This window comes from Pseudorca crassidens, chromosome 14 (assembly GCF_039906515.1).
Source record: "Pseudorca crassidens isolate mPseCra1 chromosome 14, mPseCra1.hap1, whole genome shotgun sequence".
Taxonomy (NCBI): domain Eukaryota; kingdom Metazoa; phylum Chordata; class Mammalia; order Artiodactyla; family Delphinidae; genus Pseudorca; species Pseudorca crassidens.
The window spans coordinates 29,219,999-29,239,828 of record NC_090309.1 but is presented as its reverse complement, the minus strand read 5'-3'; the positions used below and the strand labels follow the sequence as shown (position 1 = coordinate 29,239,828).

Below are 19,830 nucleotides of genomic sequence, written 5' to 3'. Positions count from 1 at the left end.
TGCTAGATTTCAAAAATAACTTAAGACGAAATTTCTTTTTTATTCCCGAGCAAGAAACCAGACATTGCCAGATCTATTTAGAGGGTTCACCAAAAGCCTGCTAACCCCCTGCCGGTGGTCCTGCCACCAGCATGAGCCTGCACTTAGGGATGCACACTGGGGACCCCTGACTCTTGGGGCTGCTGCCCAAGGTCAGGGGCTCTTCTGAGAGGGGAAAGGGCTCTCCTGGGTCCGGAGAGGAGGCTGGACTCCCAGGGCCTGGCCTCTACTCCAGCGGGTCCTCAATCCCTGGGATCTGCCCTTGGCCTGTCAGCCCCCATCCACGCCACCTGCTTGTAGGGACTCATTTTAATTAATACCAGAACTGGGCCAACCACTGGGGCCGTGACACTTGTTTGCAGGTCATCTCCTCCTAACAGGCTCACCCTGGGGGGAGGATTTGTCACTAACTGAAGCAGAGATCAGTTAATGAGGCCGCATGGCCTGGGCTTCCAGAGAACAAGGGAAAGGAAAATAAAATAAAGCCTCTTTCTTTGGAGGTTTTGTGATTTACACACACAAAAGAAAAGCAAGCAAGCTGCAAATTTTCCAAGTCAGAAACTCCACTCCATCTGCCGGAGTTAGACCCTTACTGTGCGCAGACGTCAGGCAGAGGGACGCAGCCCCTGGCGGATGGAGCACAGAGGGGCCTCCTGAGGCCAGCAATCGATCAGCAACCTAATTAACAAGTATTTATGGAGCAATGCTCCCCACCCTCCTCCGTGGGGGAGAAGACACAGGGCCTGTCCCTGGTTAACTTGAAATCCAGTAGAACAATGAGTGGACAGGACATGGGGCGTAACTGAGCGAGTGCATGAGAAGGACAGAAGCTTCTACGACTTGGGGCTGGCATGGTTGGGGAAACACCTCCTGGAAGGGCTCCGCAGCTAGGTGGGGAAGGGGAAGGAGGGTGTCCCCAGCAAGGCACACCCTCTGGGGGCCATGACAGCCCAGCGTGAGTCCCTGTCCCTGCGGGTAAGACCGTGGCTCTGAGAGCCCTGGAGGGCCCCCAGCCCCCAGTAACTCTGCAGCTTGGGCATCAGAACCCCCAACCCACAATCTGGGCTGGTTCTGGCCTTATGAAGCAGTTGGGATGGAATGACTGAGGACCGCGGAAGCGGAGAGCCCGGAGCCCTGGGAGGAAGCCGTGTCCCCGCAGCCCCAGGCCTGCAGGAGGAGGATGTCCCAGCAGGACGGTCATCCCCTCCACTCAAGCTCGTCGGAGCCAAGGCCGCTCGGGATTCTCCCCGTGGGCCTTCCCCCTCCCAGCTCCTCTACACGGTCCCTTAAATCTCAAAGAAGGAACATGGGATTTTCAAGCTGCTAAACTAGGCAAAGTGATGGGCTCCTCTTGCCATAAGGAGCAGGAAGGAGGCGACAGAGCCTTTCTCCTCTCTCATAAGAGCCCCTGACGCTGGCCAGCAACCCCCCAGAATCAGAGATCCCCTGTTTGTATGACCCTCAAATGAAGTCTCATGCTGGGTTGCAGGACCACCAGGGTGGGGTTAGCAGTCTCTCTCTTTTTTTTTTTTTTTGCGGTACGCGGGCCTCTCACTGTTGTGGCCTCTCCCGTTGCGGAGCACAGGCTCCGGACGCGCAGGCTCAGCGACTATGGCTCACGGGCCCAGCCGCTCCGCGGCATGTGGGATCTTCCTGGACCGGGGCACGAACCCGCGTCCCCTGCATCGGCAGGCGGACTCCCAACCACTGCGCCACCAGGGAAGCCCAGCAGTCTCTTGATGAACGATCTAAATAGATTTGGTAATTCTGGCTTCATGCTTGGGGTAAGACATAAGGATTCAGGGAAGGAGAGTGATCTTGGGCATGAAGTGGGGACCCCCCCCCCACCTAACAGCTGTTTGGAGGTGAACCTGGTCCACATGGGAGCAGAGTAAACGAGGCCATCTCAGAACAGCCCCAAATCCCTGTCTTAGGAGAGCAGTGAAATAAATGATGGTACACAGTAGGTACAATGGGTTAGTACACAGGCGTGAACAACTACAACATTTATTTGATGACATGGGAAAGATGAGAAAGTGGGTTTTACAAAAAGATTATTAGATGTGAATTTTTTATTATATGTGAATGTTTTTTTAATTTGTATTTCCTAATTACTTTTCTTACCAATTACATGTATTTATCGTGTAATGAAGTTGTGAGGCGACTTTTGACCTCTGGAGTGGGCTATAGGAGACCACCCAGCCAGGATGGAGAGAGGACCAGATGGAGGTACAGGGTGGGATGAACATGCCAAGGTCTCGGGAGCTTGGGCTTCTCTTCTGGCTCTGGCCCAGGCCCCTTGCTGTGTCACCTGGGATACATCCTTACACCCTCACACAGTCAGTCTATAAACCTCCCCTACTTAGTAGCTGCTATATTCTCAAAACCCTGTGGGATTCAAAATGAGCCTACTGCCCCTGTCTTGAGGAATTCACAGGACTCCAGGAAGGCTTAGACCTGTGACCACATGACTGAGGCCACCAAGAGGGGACCCAGGGAACTCAGGCAAAGGGCAAAGGGGAGCTGACATTTGAGCCAACTTTGGGGATGGATCAAAAGACCCTCCACTCCTGCATCGGCTTCATGAAGACCAGCTCCTCTGAGGAGGGTGTCGGGTAAACACGGGCCCCTCTAGGGCAGACATCCTGCCCCCGGCTGGAGTGTGCAGCCCTTCGTGTGGCCCACAGGCACTGCCTCACCTCCCCGCCTGCTCTCCCAAACCTGGAGCACTGCCCTGTGCTCCCCCTCTATGAAAGCGTCACCAGGGTCTACTCTTCTCTGCCTAGGAAGACGGCCCTGATGGCCCCCACCCAGAAACCCTGTCTCCCATGCCCCTTGCCCAGCCCTGACCCTCAGATAAGGTCTGGCCTGGATGCTGGGTGGGGCAGTCACAGAGCAGCAAGATGGAGAGGACGCCCAGGGGGCGGGGAGTGTGGGGTTACTCACAGCGATGGAGACGGCACTGATGACAGCTCCCAGGTAGCCCTGGATGAACTTGGATGCAGGTGAAGGCTGGAAGACAGAGACAGAATTTCAGGTCCCCTGGGTGTCCCAAGTTCCCACCCTCCACCCTTGCAAATGGCCCCAACCGGCAAGAGGCAATCCTGCCCCCGAGCCTGGAGGGGCAGGCAAGGAGGAAGGCCTCTGGAAGCCAAAGGGATTCAGGCCTCCCTCAGCGCAGCTCCGTACATGGAAACACAGGGCAGCTATGTCTGGGGAGACGCCAAAGGGCCTTCTGCCCTGCTCTAGGAAGGCCCTTGGCAGACACTGCTGGCTGCGGGTAAAATATAGCAAGGGCCAAAGTGGGCCGTTTACGGCTGGGGCAAGCGGACCCAGTTTAGGAAGGCTAAATGTTGCAAGCGGGCTGTTGGGCACCCAGAGCATTTTCTCGGGGGACATGGCAGTGTCAAGGTGGCCACAGCCTGGCTGGCTCTCACGGTCCTGGTCAGCCATGCAGGGCTTCCAGGCCAGTAGAAGACAGTTGCTAAATATTTCTACGGGAAAATGGATCCCAAGTTGCAACACAAAACATTAAGGAAAAGCTGAGGAACTACGACAGCAATTCTGGAGATATTTGGTTTAAGGTGAATGGGAGCCATCTAAGCAGAGATGTCTGTGTGCGAAGCATATGAGCAAGGCGTGGGTCGAAGGTTTAGATGGGAGGAGGGGGAAGGTCCTCAGAGTATCAGGCCCTGAAGTTCCTTACCATCCAGGACAGCTCATAACTCCCCTATCACTCCCCACCAAAGTTATAAATGTCCAGACCCTCTCCTCCCCAAACTGACAGCCCCCCAAGGGGAACTAGATTCCTCTCCTCTGCTGCCTTTGGACGGAAATGTGGGAGAATGGACCAAGGGGAAAGGCAGCATTGCCAGCGAGGCAGGCGCCCAGCCCCTTCCTAGACAAGAGAAGGGTGGCTGGACCTCCACTGTGAGCTCATCCCAGGAGTGCAGGGGACTTTGGGGAGGACGTGCCAGTCCTCTCAGACCCCTCACCCTCAAGAGCAGCCCTTTAGCTTTGCAGCTGACAATCCTAGGGCACTGAGGCAGCTTCCAGGCAAGCTTGGAGGAAGTTTAGAGGAAGTCAGTCCCCACATGGCTGATGCTGTCCTGATCCAAGATCTGGGTATAAGCACTGCCCAAGGGGAATTCTGAAGCCAGCGGAGCTCATCCCTTTGGCCGCGCGCGCCACACTCCCACGTTCCGGGCCTTCGTCACTTCACGTGAGCAGCCCCTCCCCAGCAGGGCCCCTCCTGAAGGCCTGGCAGTAAAACCGAGAGGAGAAGCCCTGATGGTGGCATGCCACACTGTAGGGAGGGAGAGGGTCACCCCAGCCTGAAGCCTGACACCGGGTGGTGGTCTGCGATGCTCACCTTTGTAGCGTTCCGGTTTGCATAGTTGACACAAGCATTGTGGCTCTGGTTCAGCCACTGAAAGGCAATGCGGGGAGAGGAGAAGTCAGGAAAGGTGTGGTCACCTCCCTGGAAGCAGGCCTGGACCTGGGAGGCCACACCCCTCCAGAAAGACACGGGTGTCTAGTTCACGGTAGTTCCATCCATCCCCTGAGTTAGCATGAGCAACCATCCTGGTTCGCCAGGACGGCGCAGTTTTAGCACTGAAAGGCCCCAGTCCTGGGAAACCCCTCAGTTCCTGGCAAACCAAGACACTGGTCCCACCCAGGCCAGCTATCCATCTCAGTCCAGAGATGGCCACCTCTCCCAAAATTCTGGTGTTCACTGCCCCAAATGGGCCCCACTGCCTTTGCCACATCACCCTTTTTATACTAACGACTGGACAGAAGGTGGACACTTAAGCCCCTGGAATGCCCGACAGGTCTGAGCCTCAGTGCCCTACACCACCCACAGAGCTCAGTGCCCTACACCACCTGCAGAGCCCAGACACAGACATTATTAGGAGCTTTTCTTTTTTCAGGAAGACTCTGACATTTTCTCCTGAAGACAGACAGGTTTTTCTTCCTGCCCCTCTCTCTCTACACAGATACATACTGAGCTTCTACTGTTTTCAGAGAGCCACGCCCCAGACTGTCTCCAAGGGCAGAGACCAGGGTCCGTGGTGCTTTCTCACCCACCTCACTACCTTGGAGTTGGGGGTGGATTACCTTCCCCACAGATTGGGTAAGGCTGATGTCAAAATGAGGCTGTAGGGCTCAAGGTCACTGGCCATGGGACAAGCAACCAGGTGAGGGCACCCGCCAGCCCTCATCACCTCTGTGCAAAAGTCAGAGCACCTATAATGGCCCAAGACTTGGGCTGCGGGCCCGAAGTCCTGGGGTTTCTCCCAGTGGCTTCTGGGTTAGGGAGGAGTAGGAAGTGGGGTGACTTTCCCCGAGGGGTCTGGATGGAGAGGAGACACTGGGACAGGGTGTTCCAACCAGCACTTGTTGGGTGCCCCCTTCAGGAGCCCTCTGCTTGCAAGGAAACTCTTACCTGCCAGAAGACAGTGGACGCCAATGTCTGATTGGGCAAGAGAAGACCAACCACCTATGAGAGAGAGAGAAAAGGCTGAAGAAGGCAAAAGAAACGCCCTATGCTTTTGCAAAGAAAAATGACACAGCCACGAACAAAAGTGAGCTAGATCTGTACAAACTGATGTGTATGATAGGTATATTCAAACTACTGCCCACAGTGAGATGATGTACGATGAAAAAACTTGGTTGCAGAATTATATGACAACATAATCCCAGTTTTATAAAGAAAAAAAAAATCTCACGAGATATACCCACATACACAAATACACATACATATACATATCTCCAGGCATGAAAAAATCTGTAGCACGGCAGGTAGACGTCCCTGGAGGTCAGGTTACGTGGTACTTTCTCACATTCTTCTTGAATATTTCTGTGTTCTTTTTAACAGTGGACATGCATATTTTTGTAATTGGTGGGCAGGGGAACAATAAAAACAAACCAGCAAACAAAAGGAACGCCTTTACTTCCACCCAGCTAACCTGGCTCCTTCACACCCTAGCCATCCAATAGGATTTTTTTTTTTGGTGGGGGGCGGTTCGTGGGCCTCTCACTGTTGCGGCCTCTCCCGTTGTGGAGCACAGGCTCCGGATGCGCAGGCTCAGCGGCCATGGCTCACAGGCCCAGCCGCTCCGCGGCACATGGGATCTTCCCGGACCAGGGCACGAACCTGTGTCCCCTGCATTGGCAGGCGGACTCTCAACCACTGCGCCACCAGGGAAGCCCTCCAATAGGATTTTTGTGAGGATTCAATAAGAATCATTTCAAAGGCCTTAAGTGCTTTACAAAGACAAGTAGGGAAATTTATATATTATCTCTGGGCCCCCATGAAGCAACACCTACACTATGTTTAAGCTATTGAATGAAACATAGATATCTAATAAGTATTTGTTGAATGTGCGAATGAATGAACAAATACACACATACGACCAAGTCTGGTTACATAAGTGTGGATCCATTAGTCCCAAAGCCCAAATATCACCTAAGACCTAGACTCAGTGACTTTGTTTTTTTTGGTTTAAGTCAAGATTAATTGCCTGATCTTGACACTGACCAAATCTTAGACTTCGGGGATCCATGTGTGTCTCTCAAATTTACCTTTTGAGTGCTTGTGTGCAAAATAACATCTACCAAGTGCTGCTGTATATGGAAAAAATGTGCACAGCCATCCACATATTGACTTATTTATTATTCTTGTAGATAAAATGGCTCTTTGGCAAGAATTTCTGTAAGGAATGTGTAAACATTCAATTCTATGCAGTAAATCAAATTCTAGACATCCTTAGCAGCATTAGTAAATCATGTTTTAAACATTAAAATGTTTTAAAACAGCAAACACGCACACACAGTTATATTTATTGGCCCGTATCAGTTTGAATAAAATTACATAATGTAAATTAATTCCATAGTCCAATGAAGAATTACCTTATGATATTTTTCTCCCCAAAATAAGATCCCAACTTGATTTTTCTTTGCAATGACAGCTTAGAGTGCTGGAGTGAGAGTCAGGAGAGCTTGGGTCTTAGCCTAGGCTCCACCCCTGTGTGATCTCCAGCAGAAGACATGCCCCTTTGGGGTTCTAGCTTTCTCCCCTATAAAGCGAACAGGTTGACCTTGGAGGTCCTGTCTTAGTTTAAATTCTATTCTCAGGTTCCAGGTAGTAGGTGTGAAGTCAATACAGATGGTCCCATTGTCTTTAAAGGGAATTTTCCCACCAGTCCTGCCAAGAAGTAATCCCAGGGGACCCAGGGCCTCATCCTAGCGCCCCAGTCAGGAGCCAGACCATAGAGAGGAAGCTGAGCCTAGAGAGGCCTAAAGCTGGGAACAGACAGCATGAGCCCGCGAGTGTGTGTGTGTGTGTGTGAATTTGTGTTTGTGCATTCGTATGCATGTGGATGTATGTATAAACATGTGCATGTCTGACTGCCTCACAAAGCCTGAGGATATAAAAGCTGTTTTCCACTGTTGGGAACTCAGCACATCATTCCCCCTAATCCGTTGGTTTATGTAAAACTGGTGTGTTATGAACTACATTGTATTCTCCCCCTCAATCCCCTTTGCACCCCCTGAACTGTGCTTGGCTCACCAGGACTGTCATAAGATGTGGCCCATGGGATTCGTATTTACCCTTCAGCTGTTGTCCAGGACACTCACTGCTCATTACGTTGGACCCCATTATGAATCCACGCGGAGGAAATTTTTCTGATCTCAGGATCAGAAATTTATACTTCTGAACATCTGGTTTGCATCTGTCTTGCAAACACTGGGCATTCAACTGTGTCCCTCTTTGCACTGACTGTCAAGATGCCCAGGCCAGGTCACCTTACTTGTTTTTTCTTGTGGCATGCATTTTTTTATGTGATATCAAGTTTTTTTCAGAACAAACCGTAGCCCTAAACTAAACCAAACTAATACCCAGGCTATGCAATACACACACACACAAAGTGTAACCAGTGAGTTTTTCACCATGCTGGCCAACCTGACCAGCCTTCTGTCCCTAACTTCTGCCCAAACACGGGCCTGATGTCCATGCTGGGCACCTCTGACTCTGCATGCTTTCTTAAAGAGATGAATTGATTGACTGATTTTGCTAAGCACTTCTCCTTATGTCATTTGCCATGATCCTTATTATAACTCCAGGGCTGATTCACTTTGTTATAAAGCAGAAACTAACACACCATTGTAAAGCAATTATACTCCAATAAAGATGTTAAAAAAAAAAAAAAGAAATGATAATGCCCTAAAAAAAATAAAAAATAACTCTGGAGCTCAGACAAAATAGATTACTTTCTATATTTTGCAAATGGGGCAACAGAGACTTAGAGAAATTCAGTGATCTGCCCAAGGCTTTAAAGCAAGCTAGAGAAAGAGTCAGGTCTCCTGATTCCTGGCTTGGGGGCCCCAACTCTCTGATTTTAGGGGCTCCTTCTCCAGATCAGATCACCCGCCTGAATACAAAAGAAGAGTCACATTCTCTGCCCCTTTTCGAGCATCTTCTATGCACTGAGTCCCATACCGCTCCCAGTGGAGATTACCAGAAGAGAGGAATATATAGCATCTAACCACAATAAACACAAGGACCAAACAGGAAAATATATGAGAATGTCCTTTATAACTCCTGGGCATGAAAATAACAAGATGGTTTAAACAGGTATCTGGATGTGTGTCAAACTGATAAATTCTAACATCCAAGCAGGAGTTCAGGAAGGGAGAGGTCTGGCTATCTGCCAAAGGGGGTGACAGGATGGAGCTGAGGTGTGCGTGTGTGTGTTCATGCGAGTAGGAACAGCTGAGAGGCTGGCTTCATTGAAGGAGGATGTTCAGGAAATCAGCAGACGGGAGTCCGGGGAGGGTGAGGTGAGAAGGCAGCGGACCACCATGCCACATTGGCCAAACGGGGTCCCAGGGAGCCATCTGAGGCTGAGGCAAGAGGAACAGGGATCCTGCCTTCCAGGTCCTACAGTCAGGCTGGTGGGGCCACGAGCGCGCAGGTGCCAGCCCCATTCCCTATTAGGCAACACGCAGCACCATCTGCACAATCCCAGGAGCAAGAGCAGATATTTTATAATTTCCTTTTTTCTTTTTAAGTCTAAATTAAAAATAAATGTTCCTTCAGTTCTCAGATGTATATCTCTGGTGCAACCTGCCCACATTCCCTCATGCTGCCCTTTCCAGAACATGGCAGGGGAAAGGAGGAAAGAGATGAATAGAGAGAGGGAGCCAGTCCGCCGGCTTCAATGCCAGTGGATTGCACCTCTTCCAAGGAGACACTTCAGGCGTGGCCGCGTGGCGGGTGGAGAGAGCCCAGAAAGCGGCTGGGACCAGGGAACGTAGAAGGAGAGCCAACAGCCAGAATTCCCAGCCCAGCCTGCACCCTATCTTGCTGCAGGACCTCGGCCAAATCGCACATCCTATCTTTGCTCCCATTTATAGTTCATAACACGACTGGGGTCCCCTCCACAGCTCCCACCCCGGGCAGCTGTCCTCTCCGCACATCTGTCTGCCTTTGATTCCCCTTCCCCTTGGGTGGCCGGCCATGGGCCCTGATGATCAACGCTCAGGCTCTGGTGGTGGGAGGAGCTGGACTCAAATCCTGGTTCTAGTATTTACCGGCTATGTGACCACACACAAGTTACTTGAGTTCTTTGTGCCTCTGTTTCTTCATCTGTTAAATGGGGACAATCCTGGTACCTCTCTGGATGATCAAGAGAGGAAGTAAGGCGTGGAAAGAATTCGGCACAGTGTCTGGCACGCAGCACGTGCTCACTAGGTGTTAAATGTTAGTATCGTCCCTTTCTTTCTACCTCATTCTTTTCTAGCCTTTGCTGGTCTCTCATTTCTCTGAACTCCACAGTCTACATTCACAATTGAGCATCATTTAGCCCCAATCTTGTCTTTGAACACAAGGCTTATCCCATAAAGGATAGTAAGTTCCTGATGGTAGAATTAGGGCTTTTCTCTCTGATGTCCCCCAAAGCACTCAGCACAAAGCTGGGCCCACACCACACGCTGGAAGAACATTGCTAATTCATCATTAAGAACATTAATTCATTCTCGGCGAGGGAAAAGATCCATGATGGATTGTGACAATGACCACCATCACCCATCTCTTCCTTAGTCCTTTTGTTAAAGTCTGATTGCATGAGGCTATTGGCCTTTGGAGAGGGGGGCAGATTGAGTTTTGGTCCCAATTCTTCACTCCTCCCTGCATCCATATCTATGCCAGGGGAGGAATTTGTTTCCATGCTCTTGGTGTTGCTTGGCCATATAACTTGCTTTGGCCAATGGCATGTGGGAGGAAGTGGCAGTGTGCCAGTTCTAAGACCAGGCCTCAGAGGCCTCATATGTTTCTGCTGGCCCTCTGTGCTCCTAACATTGCCAAGAGGAGACATGCCCTGACTAGTGCCCTAATCTGAGGATAAGATGTGAGGAGCAGAGTCCAGCCTGGGTGAGCTGACTCCCAGTTGACCCCAGACCTGCAGTGAGAAGCAAAACTGCCTCGGTCAAGCCCAGTCTAGATCAGCCAAACCCTGGGTAATTGCAGATCCCCAAGAATGAACGCTTATGGCTGCCACTGAAATTTTGTGGATGTTTGTTACACAGCACTATAGTAGCAAGAGGTGATTGATACAGGGATTACTACATATGAAGAGTGAATATGCTATCCTCCCTGAGAAACATTCTTTACCATTACTAATGCACCTTGAATTATATCTTCCCTAGTGATACTGGTTCCTGAGCAGCCTAGCTTATCTACCCACTCCACCTGGTGACCATTGGCCCACCTCTGCGGCCTCCCTGGCTAGTCCAGGAAGAAGGGAAGTTTGTGTTTGAGCCTCGTCTCAGGACAGAATCAAGAATGGGGCCAATTGCACCCATATGGCAACTGGCTCACGAGAAAAATCACATCTTCACTTCAGGCCTCCGCAGTCAGAGTGTTCTAACCTCTGCAGAGAGATGAGGTCTCAGCGTGAGAGAGAGGCACCACCAAATATCTCAATCTGCTTGGCCAGAAGTGGGACACGAACAGTTGAAGACAAGGACAAGGAAGCAAGGCCGCTGGTCACAATTCTGTGCACTGTGATATTGGGACTCAGAACTGAGCAACCCCCTACCCCATAAGAAAGTGACTTAAGCGATAAGGAAAAGAAATTTTTTTTTTTTTTTTTTTTTTTTTGCGGTACGTGGGCCTCTCACTGCCGCGGCCTCTCCCGTTGCGGAGCACAGGCTCCGGACGTGCAGGCTCAGCGGCCATGGCTCACGGGCCCAGCCGCTCCGCGGCATGTGGGATCCTCCCGGACCGGGGCACGAACCCGTGTCCCCTGCATCGGCAGGCGGACTCGCAACCACCGCGCCACCAGGGAAGCCCAAGAAAACTTTTTAAAAGTATTTTAAAAAATCCAGAGGGGAAACAGGGTGTGTGCCAAAACAACTGGGTGGTGAAACTTAAGTCAGGGGAAGACCACAGGGCACAGAATCGCCTTGCTTGGCAAGATAACGGCAGAAATAACTGGTCCTCCCATCCTCCACCCCATCTCCATTTGGCTAATCCCTCCTCATCCTCCAGGTTTCAGCTTAGTTGTCACTTCCTCCAGGAAGCCTTCCCTGGCCCTCAACATGATGTTAGATTATATGCTCTCTCAGCACCCTGCCTGCCTTCTTTGCAGTATTCATCTCAGTAGTAAATATCTGTTTAAATTCTATCTTCCTTGAGAGCTTCCAGAAGCTTCAGAGGGGTGAGACCATATGACATTCACTTCTCAAATACCTGGGAGTCCTCGCTGGCAAAGCAACAGTCCTTTGGCATCATACCCTTTTCCTCCACACTGACTCACTCAATTCTAAACGTTCCTCTTACTTTTCAAAAGACCTTCCGTGGGCCCCAGTACTCAACAATTTGCCTGTTTTTTCCTTCTACTTTGTCTCCACCTTCTGATTTATACAGCTAATGATCTGAAAAGTAACACTTCGGTGCGTTAGGGGTGCTGCTATTTAAAGGATCCCAACCAGTTAAAGAAAATATCTTTTGTCAAATGAATGTTTGTCCCTGACTGGTCAATTCCAGCTTAATGAGCAACAACTCTTGGATGGTATAAACTAAGCCAAAATGACTGGTATCCAAGTCTGGGACGAGGAGGGTTGGAAGGTGTCAGAAAGGCTGGGACTCAGCCAAACCCTCACATAAGCGAACCTCCATGGTCCACCCTTCCTCCCCACAGAGATGACTTGCTTACACCAGCACTTTTGGAGAAATGGGGTTTCTAAGTCCACACAGTCATCTGCAGTGTTAAAATGAGAGGGTTCTGAGTAGAGTCCAAGCTCCAAACGTCCCAAGACAGAAATCTGGTTTGGACATAACCCAAGGCCTCTGGACTCACTGACAGGATGCTCCTGGTCTGCCCTCCTCAGTCTCCCAGCTGGATAGCAGGGTTCTGGCCTTAAGTTCTGAGACTTCCAGAATGACAGGGGGAGGGGAGAGGAGGACAGCAGCGTCAGGGAGCTCAGGGCTGAGAGGGGAGGCACGATGTCACCTGGGAGAACCTCAGGCCCACAAGAGAAACCCAGCTCCCTGCCCTGAGACATTATGGGAGCCAAGGGTAAAGGCTGGCAGCTGGGGAAATGCAGAGAGGACGGGATGGGGGCCAGGACCCTGGCCCTGCTTCTCCCCAGCCACACATGCCCGGAAAGGACAGGGCTGCACACCTCTCAGTGGAAACATGGGAATTGAGATGCCAATTATAAGAAGTGACCACGGTTGGTGGGGTTCTTCTGGGAAGGTACCTGAAAAGGGGGAGCCATGAACTGCACCAGCCTTGGGAACAGCCTTGGTGGTGCACTGGCTTAGCCGCCATGCTTATGTATAAATTGGGATCTCTTTGCCACACATCAAAGGGGGAAAAGTTTCCATCTTCAAATGTTAAGCTTAAAATAAGACACTACATGGGTGCCAGTAGATCTGTGAAATCTGCTGACTAAACTGGCACCAGCTTCTGGGAAAAAACCAGCTCGCTTCTCCTGAGCTCTGGGAGTGAGCAGGGTAGGGGCGGGGTTACTCTCAGGCAAGGTGACAACAGCGTGGGGGTTCAAGTCAGGGATGCTCACCTGGGCAGGAGGCAGTTTAGATGTTGCTTCCAGAAGCATCTTAGTCGAGGCACCTGCCAGCCTTGCTCACTCCTTCCCTTTATCACTCAGGGACCCAGTTCTAGCACATTCGCTGGCACCCCATTTCTATTTTGGTAAGCATTTTAGTGGTTTCTGCATGTGTATATTTCTTACCCATTCTATCACGGCAGGGGCTTCCCTAAGGCATGGACTGGAACCTTCGCTCGCCTTCAGACCAGGCGTTTGCTGAGATGTTCAGTGCTACCAGGTGACAGCAGGGTCCTAGGGGAGCTGATGTGGCTGGTGGGAGCCAGGCCTCGGGTGGAAGCGCCGGGACAGCCACAGTGCTCCCTCCTTACTGGGCGAGGCAGTAGCCCCGGGAGGGAGTGGAACCAACGAGTCCTCACATTGCTTATCCACGTCAAAGTGCCTGGATGGAAGGCTACAGGTTCTCCACGACCAGTGGCCCCTCTTGGGACCTGGCCTCTGGCCCAGCTGTTCCGAATCCCGGAAAACAACTAATCGGGGCTAGGCAGTGAGGCCAGGTAAGCCTGTCATTTTGGCTCCGGCTGCCACTGAGGCCATCCCAGGTGATGCTGCCCCTTTGCCTCGGTCAAGTGTTCATACAGGATCTCAGATTCCAGGGATTCCTATTCTCACAACCTACACATTTATCCACAGAGGGATGTTTGCTCCAGGCTGGAAGAGGACTGGTCCTGATAGGACATTCACAGCGTCTACTTCAGCAGTAAAGCCCTGAACGACATGGGAGTGGATCAGCACCCAAGTTCCCATGATGCCTAGAAGGCCATAGTGACCCTGAAGTGATTGATTGGTCTTACAAAGAGGAGAGAGTGGAAAAATATGGGGTGTCCTCAATAACACCTGTGAACTAGACACAGTGCTGGCATCCCTTGGGTTAGCTAGTTTATCACAGTTGATGGCAGCCATTAATTTTGAAAGGGTCCAGTTGGCCTCTTATGAGGAATAAGCCCCAAACTCAACTTCTCTGCCTTGGGAGAGATGATACTGCCGAAAGATATATCTTTTTATTTTTAAGCATTGATGGAATATTTATTAAAATTACTATGGCAGATTCTTGTTTGCCTACCTATAGCTATTCTTCACTTCTTTCTCACTAACAGAATCCCTATAATTAGGGATTGACTATATATCCAGCTAAGTTCTACATGGAATATAAACGGAACTGTTCTGTGACACTTTGAAGAAGACTACTTGAAGGGAAATGACTCAGCTAGGAGGTACATCCTTTTACTTCTCCCTTCTTTCTCCTCCCTGGGATGTGGCTGTGATGACTGGAACTTCAGCAGTCATTCTGGGCTATGAGGTGACTGACACTAGAAGGCAGCACTGAGAATGGTGTAGAAAAATGGAAGCCTGGATTCCTGATGACTGTGGGGATCTGCCTACCTCCAAAATTCTTTGGTATGAGAGAGAAATAAATTATTTTCTTTAAGTTACTGTTATTTCGAACTTTTTGTTATATACAAGTGGTCCTACTCCTAACTGATATAATCATATACTATGCTACAAAGAAAACCATAATAAATCTCAAATGGCAAAACTGTAGTGGTCACTCTCTCTGAAAATGAGATAAACTAGAAAATAATAACAAAAGAATATATCCTTTTAAAACCCAGTCACTTGGAATTTAAAATGCATTCTTCTGACTATCTAACAGACTAAAGAGGATTCAAAGCTATAATTTCAAACTTATTTAGAAAATAAAAACATAGATCACTATATATGAAAACCAAGTATTCGATATACTCAGAAGCAAATTCAGAGCCCTAAACAGCTTCATTAGAAGGAAAGAATGAGAATAGATAAGAATAAATTCAAGGCAAAAGATTAGGAAACCAGTCACAAACAAATCAAAGAGGAAAAGTGGATATTATAAAACAAGAGCAAAAATGAATAAATTAGAAAATGAAAACAGAAGAATTGATAGATACATCTAAGAGCTGATTCCCAGACACAACTCTCACAAATCTCGTTATTTTAATAAAGGAGATGGAGGTGAGAAGTGGGGACAAGACTCAAAACTCAGTCCAAGGAAAGATCATTATATTTTAAAAATCAATATTTAAAACTTTTCTACAACAAAGACACCAGAGAGTAAAGGAAGAACAGCTGGGAGAGAGATTTGTAATATATATAATTCAAAGGATTAATATCCAAAATATATAAGGAATGCTTACAAATCAATTAGGAAAATACAGCAAATGGAAGAATGGACAAAGGATGTTAACAGCTAATTCACGGAAGAGGAAATGTAAATAGCCAATAAATATATGAAAAGAAGTGAGATCTTTTTGGTGTTCAGGGAAATGTGCATTGCCTTTTACACAGCAAACTCAGTTTCTGGAATGGGCCCTCAAGAAATCATCATACTTGTGCAAAAAGAACTTTATAAGGATTTTTCACAGCACTGTTATTTCTAATAGCAAATAATCAGAAACAATCTAAATCCATCACTATGGGAGAGAATGCTACTCAGCAGGAAAAACGAAGAAAGGAGGGGAGGAAGGAAGGAAGGGAGGGAGGGGAGGAGGGAGGAAGGGAGGGAGGGAGGGAGGGGATCCTTATGTAGGCAAACTGCTAAGTGTAATTAAGCTATTTGTAGATAAATAAGTGTATTTTTACTTATAAAACATATCTATCTAAAAACAAATTTTTAGTGATGATTCATATCTTTGCAAATGCCTAGAAAAAAGCCTGAAAGTTCACACCAGACTTCTCACAGAGGTTACTTCTGGGAATAGATTTGGAGTTGAGGGTCGTCAGAGGAACTTTACTTTTTTTTTTTTGCATTGTTTGAATTCTGAGCTGAGAGAACATATTCATGTATTACTTGTATAACTTTAAAAATATTCTTGGTGATATTTTTGAATTCCAAAGAACATATTCATGTATTACTTGTATAATTTTATAAAATACATGGAGAAGGTTTTTTTTAATCCTAAGGATATTTCTGCACTCCAAAGATAAAGAGAAAAAATACCAAAAGCTCCCGAAGGGAGTGGGGGAGGTTTACCAATAAAGAAAATGAGAATCAGGCCAACTATTGTTCATGTATAAGAGGGAAAAAACGTCATTTCAGATATGGAAGGACTCAGAAAGTATTGCCCACACACTCAACATTACTCAAAGAAGTACTCTAGCAAAACATAGAGAACACACACACACACACACACACACACACACACACACACACGAAAAGCCTAAAAAATTGTGAAGTTTAATACAGGTGGTAAGCAAGGATTCAAAAAACTGGTGAGATTCCAGATTATTTCCAAAATCTTGACAGGTGTGTACGGGTGAAATGGTAGAGTAGAGAGTAGGGTAAAACGGTATGCTAAAAGTCTCTTCCTTTATGGGTAGGGTTGGGGAGGTCCTATTTACTATTCAATTATTGATATTAATAAGGTAGATACAGCTAAATCTCTCCATAAAATACTATAGGAGGGGCTTCCCTGGTGGCGCAGTGGTTGAGAGTCCGCCTGCCGATGCAGGGGACACGGGGTTCGTGCCCCGGTCCAGGAAGCTCCCACATGCCGCGGAGCGGCTAGGCCCGTGAGCCATGGCCGCTGAGCCTGCGCGTCCGGAGCCTGTGCTCCACAACGGGAGAGGCCACAACAGTGAGAGGCCCGCGTACCGCAAAAACAAAAAAAAAAATAATAGGAGAATGGTAATTAGAGAGGATTAGGATGCTCCCCTTCCAAACCACTTAAGAAATCAAAAGGACCGATGAAAATTACCACTCTAGTACAAATCAGGAAAATAAATGGAAACAATAACAAACTTGATAAGCAAACCAACAAACAAGCTACTTGATGGCTGGGATAAGTGCTCACAATAACCAGTGGCAGAATAAATATGAATGGGTTCCATTAATTATTAAAGACAGAGTTTCTCAAACTGGGTAAAAAAAAGTAGAATGAAGCTCAATTTTGTCTATGAGTGACATATACACAGAAATTAAATATCACTCTGATATAAATGTGTAGGCAATAATTTACAAGGCAAATAAAATGGGAATAGAAATATTAATATGAGATGAAGTAGAGTTCAAGACAACAATATTCAATGAAACAGGGATATTTCGTGTGTGTGTGTGTGTGTGTGTGTGTGTGTGTGTGTGTGTAAGAAAGTGAGAGAGGTGGGAAGGTGGAGATTATAACATCAAGAAGATAAAAATGTCATGAACACACCAAACCCCACTGCACTGAAATATATACAGCCAAAACTATAAGAAATGCAAGGAAATTAAATGCACACAATTACAGTGGGGAAAACATAATACTTTCTCAGAATATGTCAGAACAATGTAGAAGTTTCAGGGAAACTACAAAAGGATAGTGATGAGAATGATATTCCCTATACATGTTGATATATATTTAAAATATATGTATAAAATGAAATATTGCAAGCATACAGAGAAGTCTAGAGGATACTACAATGAATATCCACATACTGCCAAATCTTATCATTTTGTCAAATTTTTGTGAAAATTTTATCTTTTTAAAAGATGAAACATAACAGATACAAATGAAGCACCTCCTGCTCTGCTAGATTCCATTGCCTTCTCTCTCTCTCCAGAGGTAAGTAGTATCATGAATCTGTTGCTAACTGTTCCCATGAATGTTTTATGGATCCTTGAAAAATACACCCATAAATATATATATATATATAATATTGCTTTGCATATTAAAACATTATATAAATGACATCAGACAGTATTATTACTCTGCTACTGTTTTTTCATTCATCATTGTTTTTGAGATTTATCAATATTGATAAATGTAGCCCTGTCCTTTATTTTCTTTCCTGTGTTAAGTATTCCATTGCATGACTAAATCATGAATATTTATCCATTCTCTTGATGGACATTTCAGTGGTTCCCTTTCTTTTTGCTATTATAAACAGTGCTGCAAATATTTTCTTTTCATATTTAATGTGTTTTGTGTATGAGGTGAAATCTAATTTTATTTCTTTTTCATATAGGTAGCACCATTTGTTAGATGGTCCATCCTTCTTCTCCACTGATTTGTCAAATATCAAGTTTCCATATGGGCATGGGCATGTTTCCAGACTTTCTATTCTGTTGCAATGATCTATTTGCTTATCTCCAAACCAAAACCAAACTGTCTTATGCTACTTAGTAGGATGACTCTCCTCTTACCACCTCATTCTTTTTTTTTTTTTTGGCTGCGTTGGGTTTCCGTTGCAGTACACGGGCTTCTCATTGTGGTGGCTTCTCTTGTTGCGGAGCACAGGCTGGAGGCGCGCGGGCTTCAGTAGCGGCGGGGTGTGGGCTCATTAGTTGTGGCACATGGGCTTAGTTGCTCCGTGGCATGTGGGATCTTCCCGGAGCAGGGATCGAACCCACTTCTCCTGCATTGGCAGGCGGATTCTTAATCACTGTGCCACCAGGGAAGTCCCACCACCTCATTCTTGAAAATTGTCTTGGCTGTTCTTGGCCCTTAGCTTGTTCATATAATTTTTAGTATCAACTTTTCAAGTTCCATGAAAAATCCTGCTGAGATTTTGATTGGAATTTTATTGAATATAATTAAATATAATTTGAAGAAAATGGGTATCTTCATGATAATGAATATTCCCACCCAAGGTGATATATCTCTCCATTTATTTAGATCTCCAATGTCCTTCAATAAAGTTTTATAAGTTTTTCCATAAAGATCTTGCACATCCTTTCTTGAATTTATTTTTGGTAACTTATCATTCTAAGTGCTATTATAAATGCTTTCTTTTTTAAAAAAATATCATGTTCTAGATGTTTGTTATAGGTTTATAGGCATACAGCAATTATTTTGTATACTTGTCTTACATCCAGAAATCTTATAAAATAGTAGTTCCAATAGTTTGCCTATTCTCATGAAAAATTTTGTTTCTTCCTTTCCAATCCTAATACTGGTCATTTATTTTTTCATGTCTTATTGTACTTGTTAGTCTCCTAGGAAAATGCTGGATAGAAGCATTACTATCAGGCATTCTTACCCTGTCCCAGACATTAAGATTTTACCTTTATCTGATTCATCTTTAAGAATGGTTCTTGCTATGGGGTTGGTTTGTTTTTGTTTTTTTTTTCTGACAGATACTGTATTAAGTTAATGAAGCTCCCTTTTAGACCTAACTAACCTTCTCTTTTAAAAAAGATTATAAATGGAGTTATGTTTTATCAAATGATTTTTCTGTATCTACTGAGATCATCATGTTTCTCCTTCAATTTGTTAAGGTGATGAACTATATTAATACATCTCTATTACCATTCTTGGTAAATCTTTTTTTTTTTTTTTTTTGCGGTATGCAGGCCTCTCACTGTTGTGGCCTCTCCTGTTGCGGAGCACAGGCTCCGGACGCGCAGGCTCAGCGGCCATGGCTCACGGGCCCAGCCGCTCCGTGGCATGTGGGATCTTCCCGGACCAGGGCATGAACCCACGTCCCCTGCATTGGCAGGTGGACTCTCAACCAGGGAAGCCCCTTGGTAAATCTTTTTTGATATATTTTAATACAGTGCTGGATTCAACTTGCTATTAATTCATTTAGACTATGTGTAATTTTGTAAGTGATATTGGCCTATAATTTTTCTTTCTCATACTAACTTCTTTGGTATTGGTCTCAAAGTGCCTCATAAATGAATTGGGGAATATTTCCTCT

The 19,830-nt window shown here is 46.7% G+C and overlaps 1 protein-coding gene across 5 annotated transcripts in view; it reads right to left on the bottom strand.

Annotated features, from left to right (window-relative positions):
* The window catches only part of SFXN5 (sideroflexin 5), a 116,303-nt gene that overhangs the window by 50,690 nt on the left and 45,783 nt on the right, over positions 1 to 19,830 (bottom strand). For all 5 annotated transcript variants that reach the window (XM_067704719.1, XM_067704720.1, XM_067704723.1 and 2 more), the window contains exons 7-9: positions 5,486 to 5,539; positions 4,412 to 4,468; positions 2,986 to 3,051 (exon numbers count right to left, since the gene is read on the bottom strand). In XM_067704719.1, the coding sequence (XP_067560820.1) occupies positions 2,986 to 3,051; positions 4,412 to 4,468; positions 5,486 to 5,539 (177 nt within the window). The remainder of the gene's footprint in view (positions 1 to 2,985; positions 3,052 to 4,411; positions 4,469 to 5,485; positions 5,540 to 19,830) is intronic.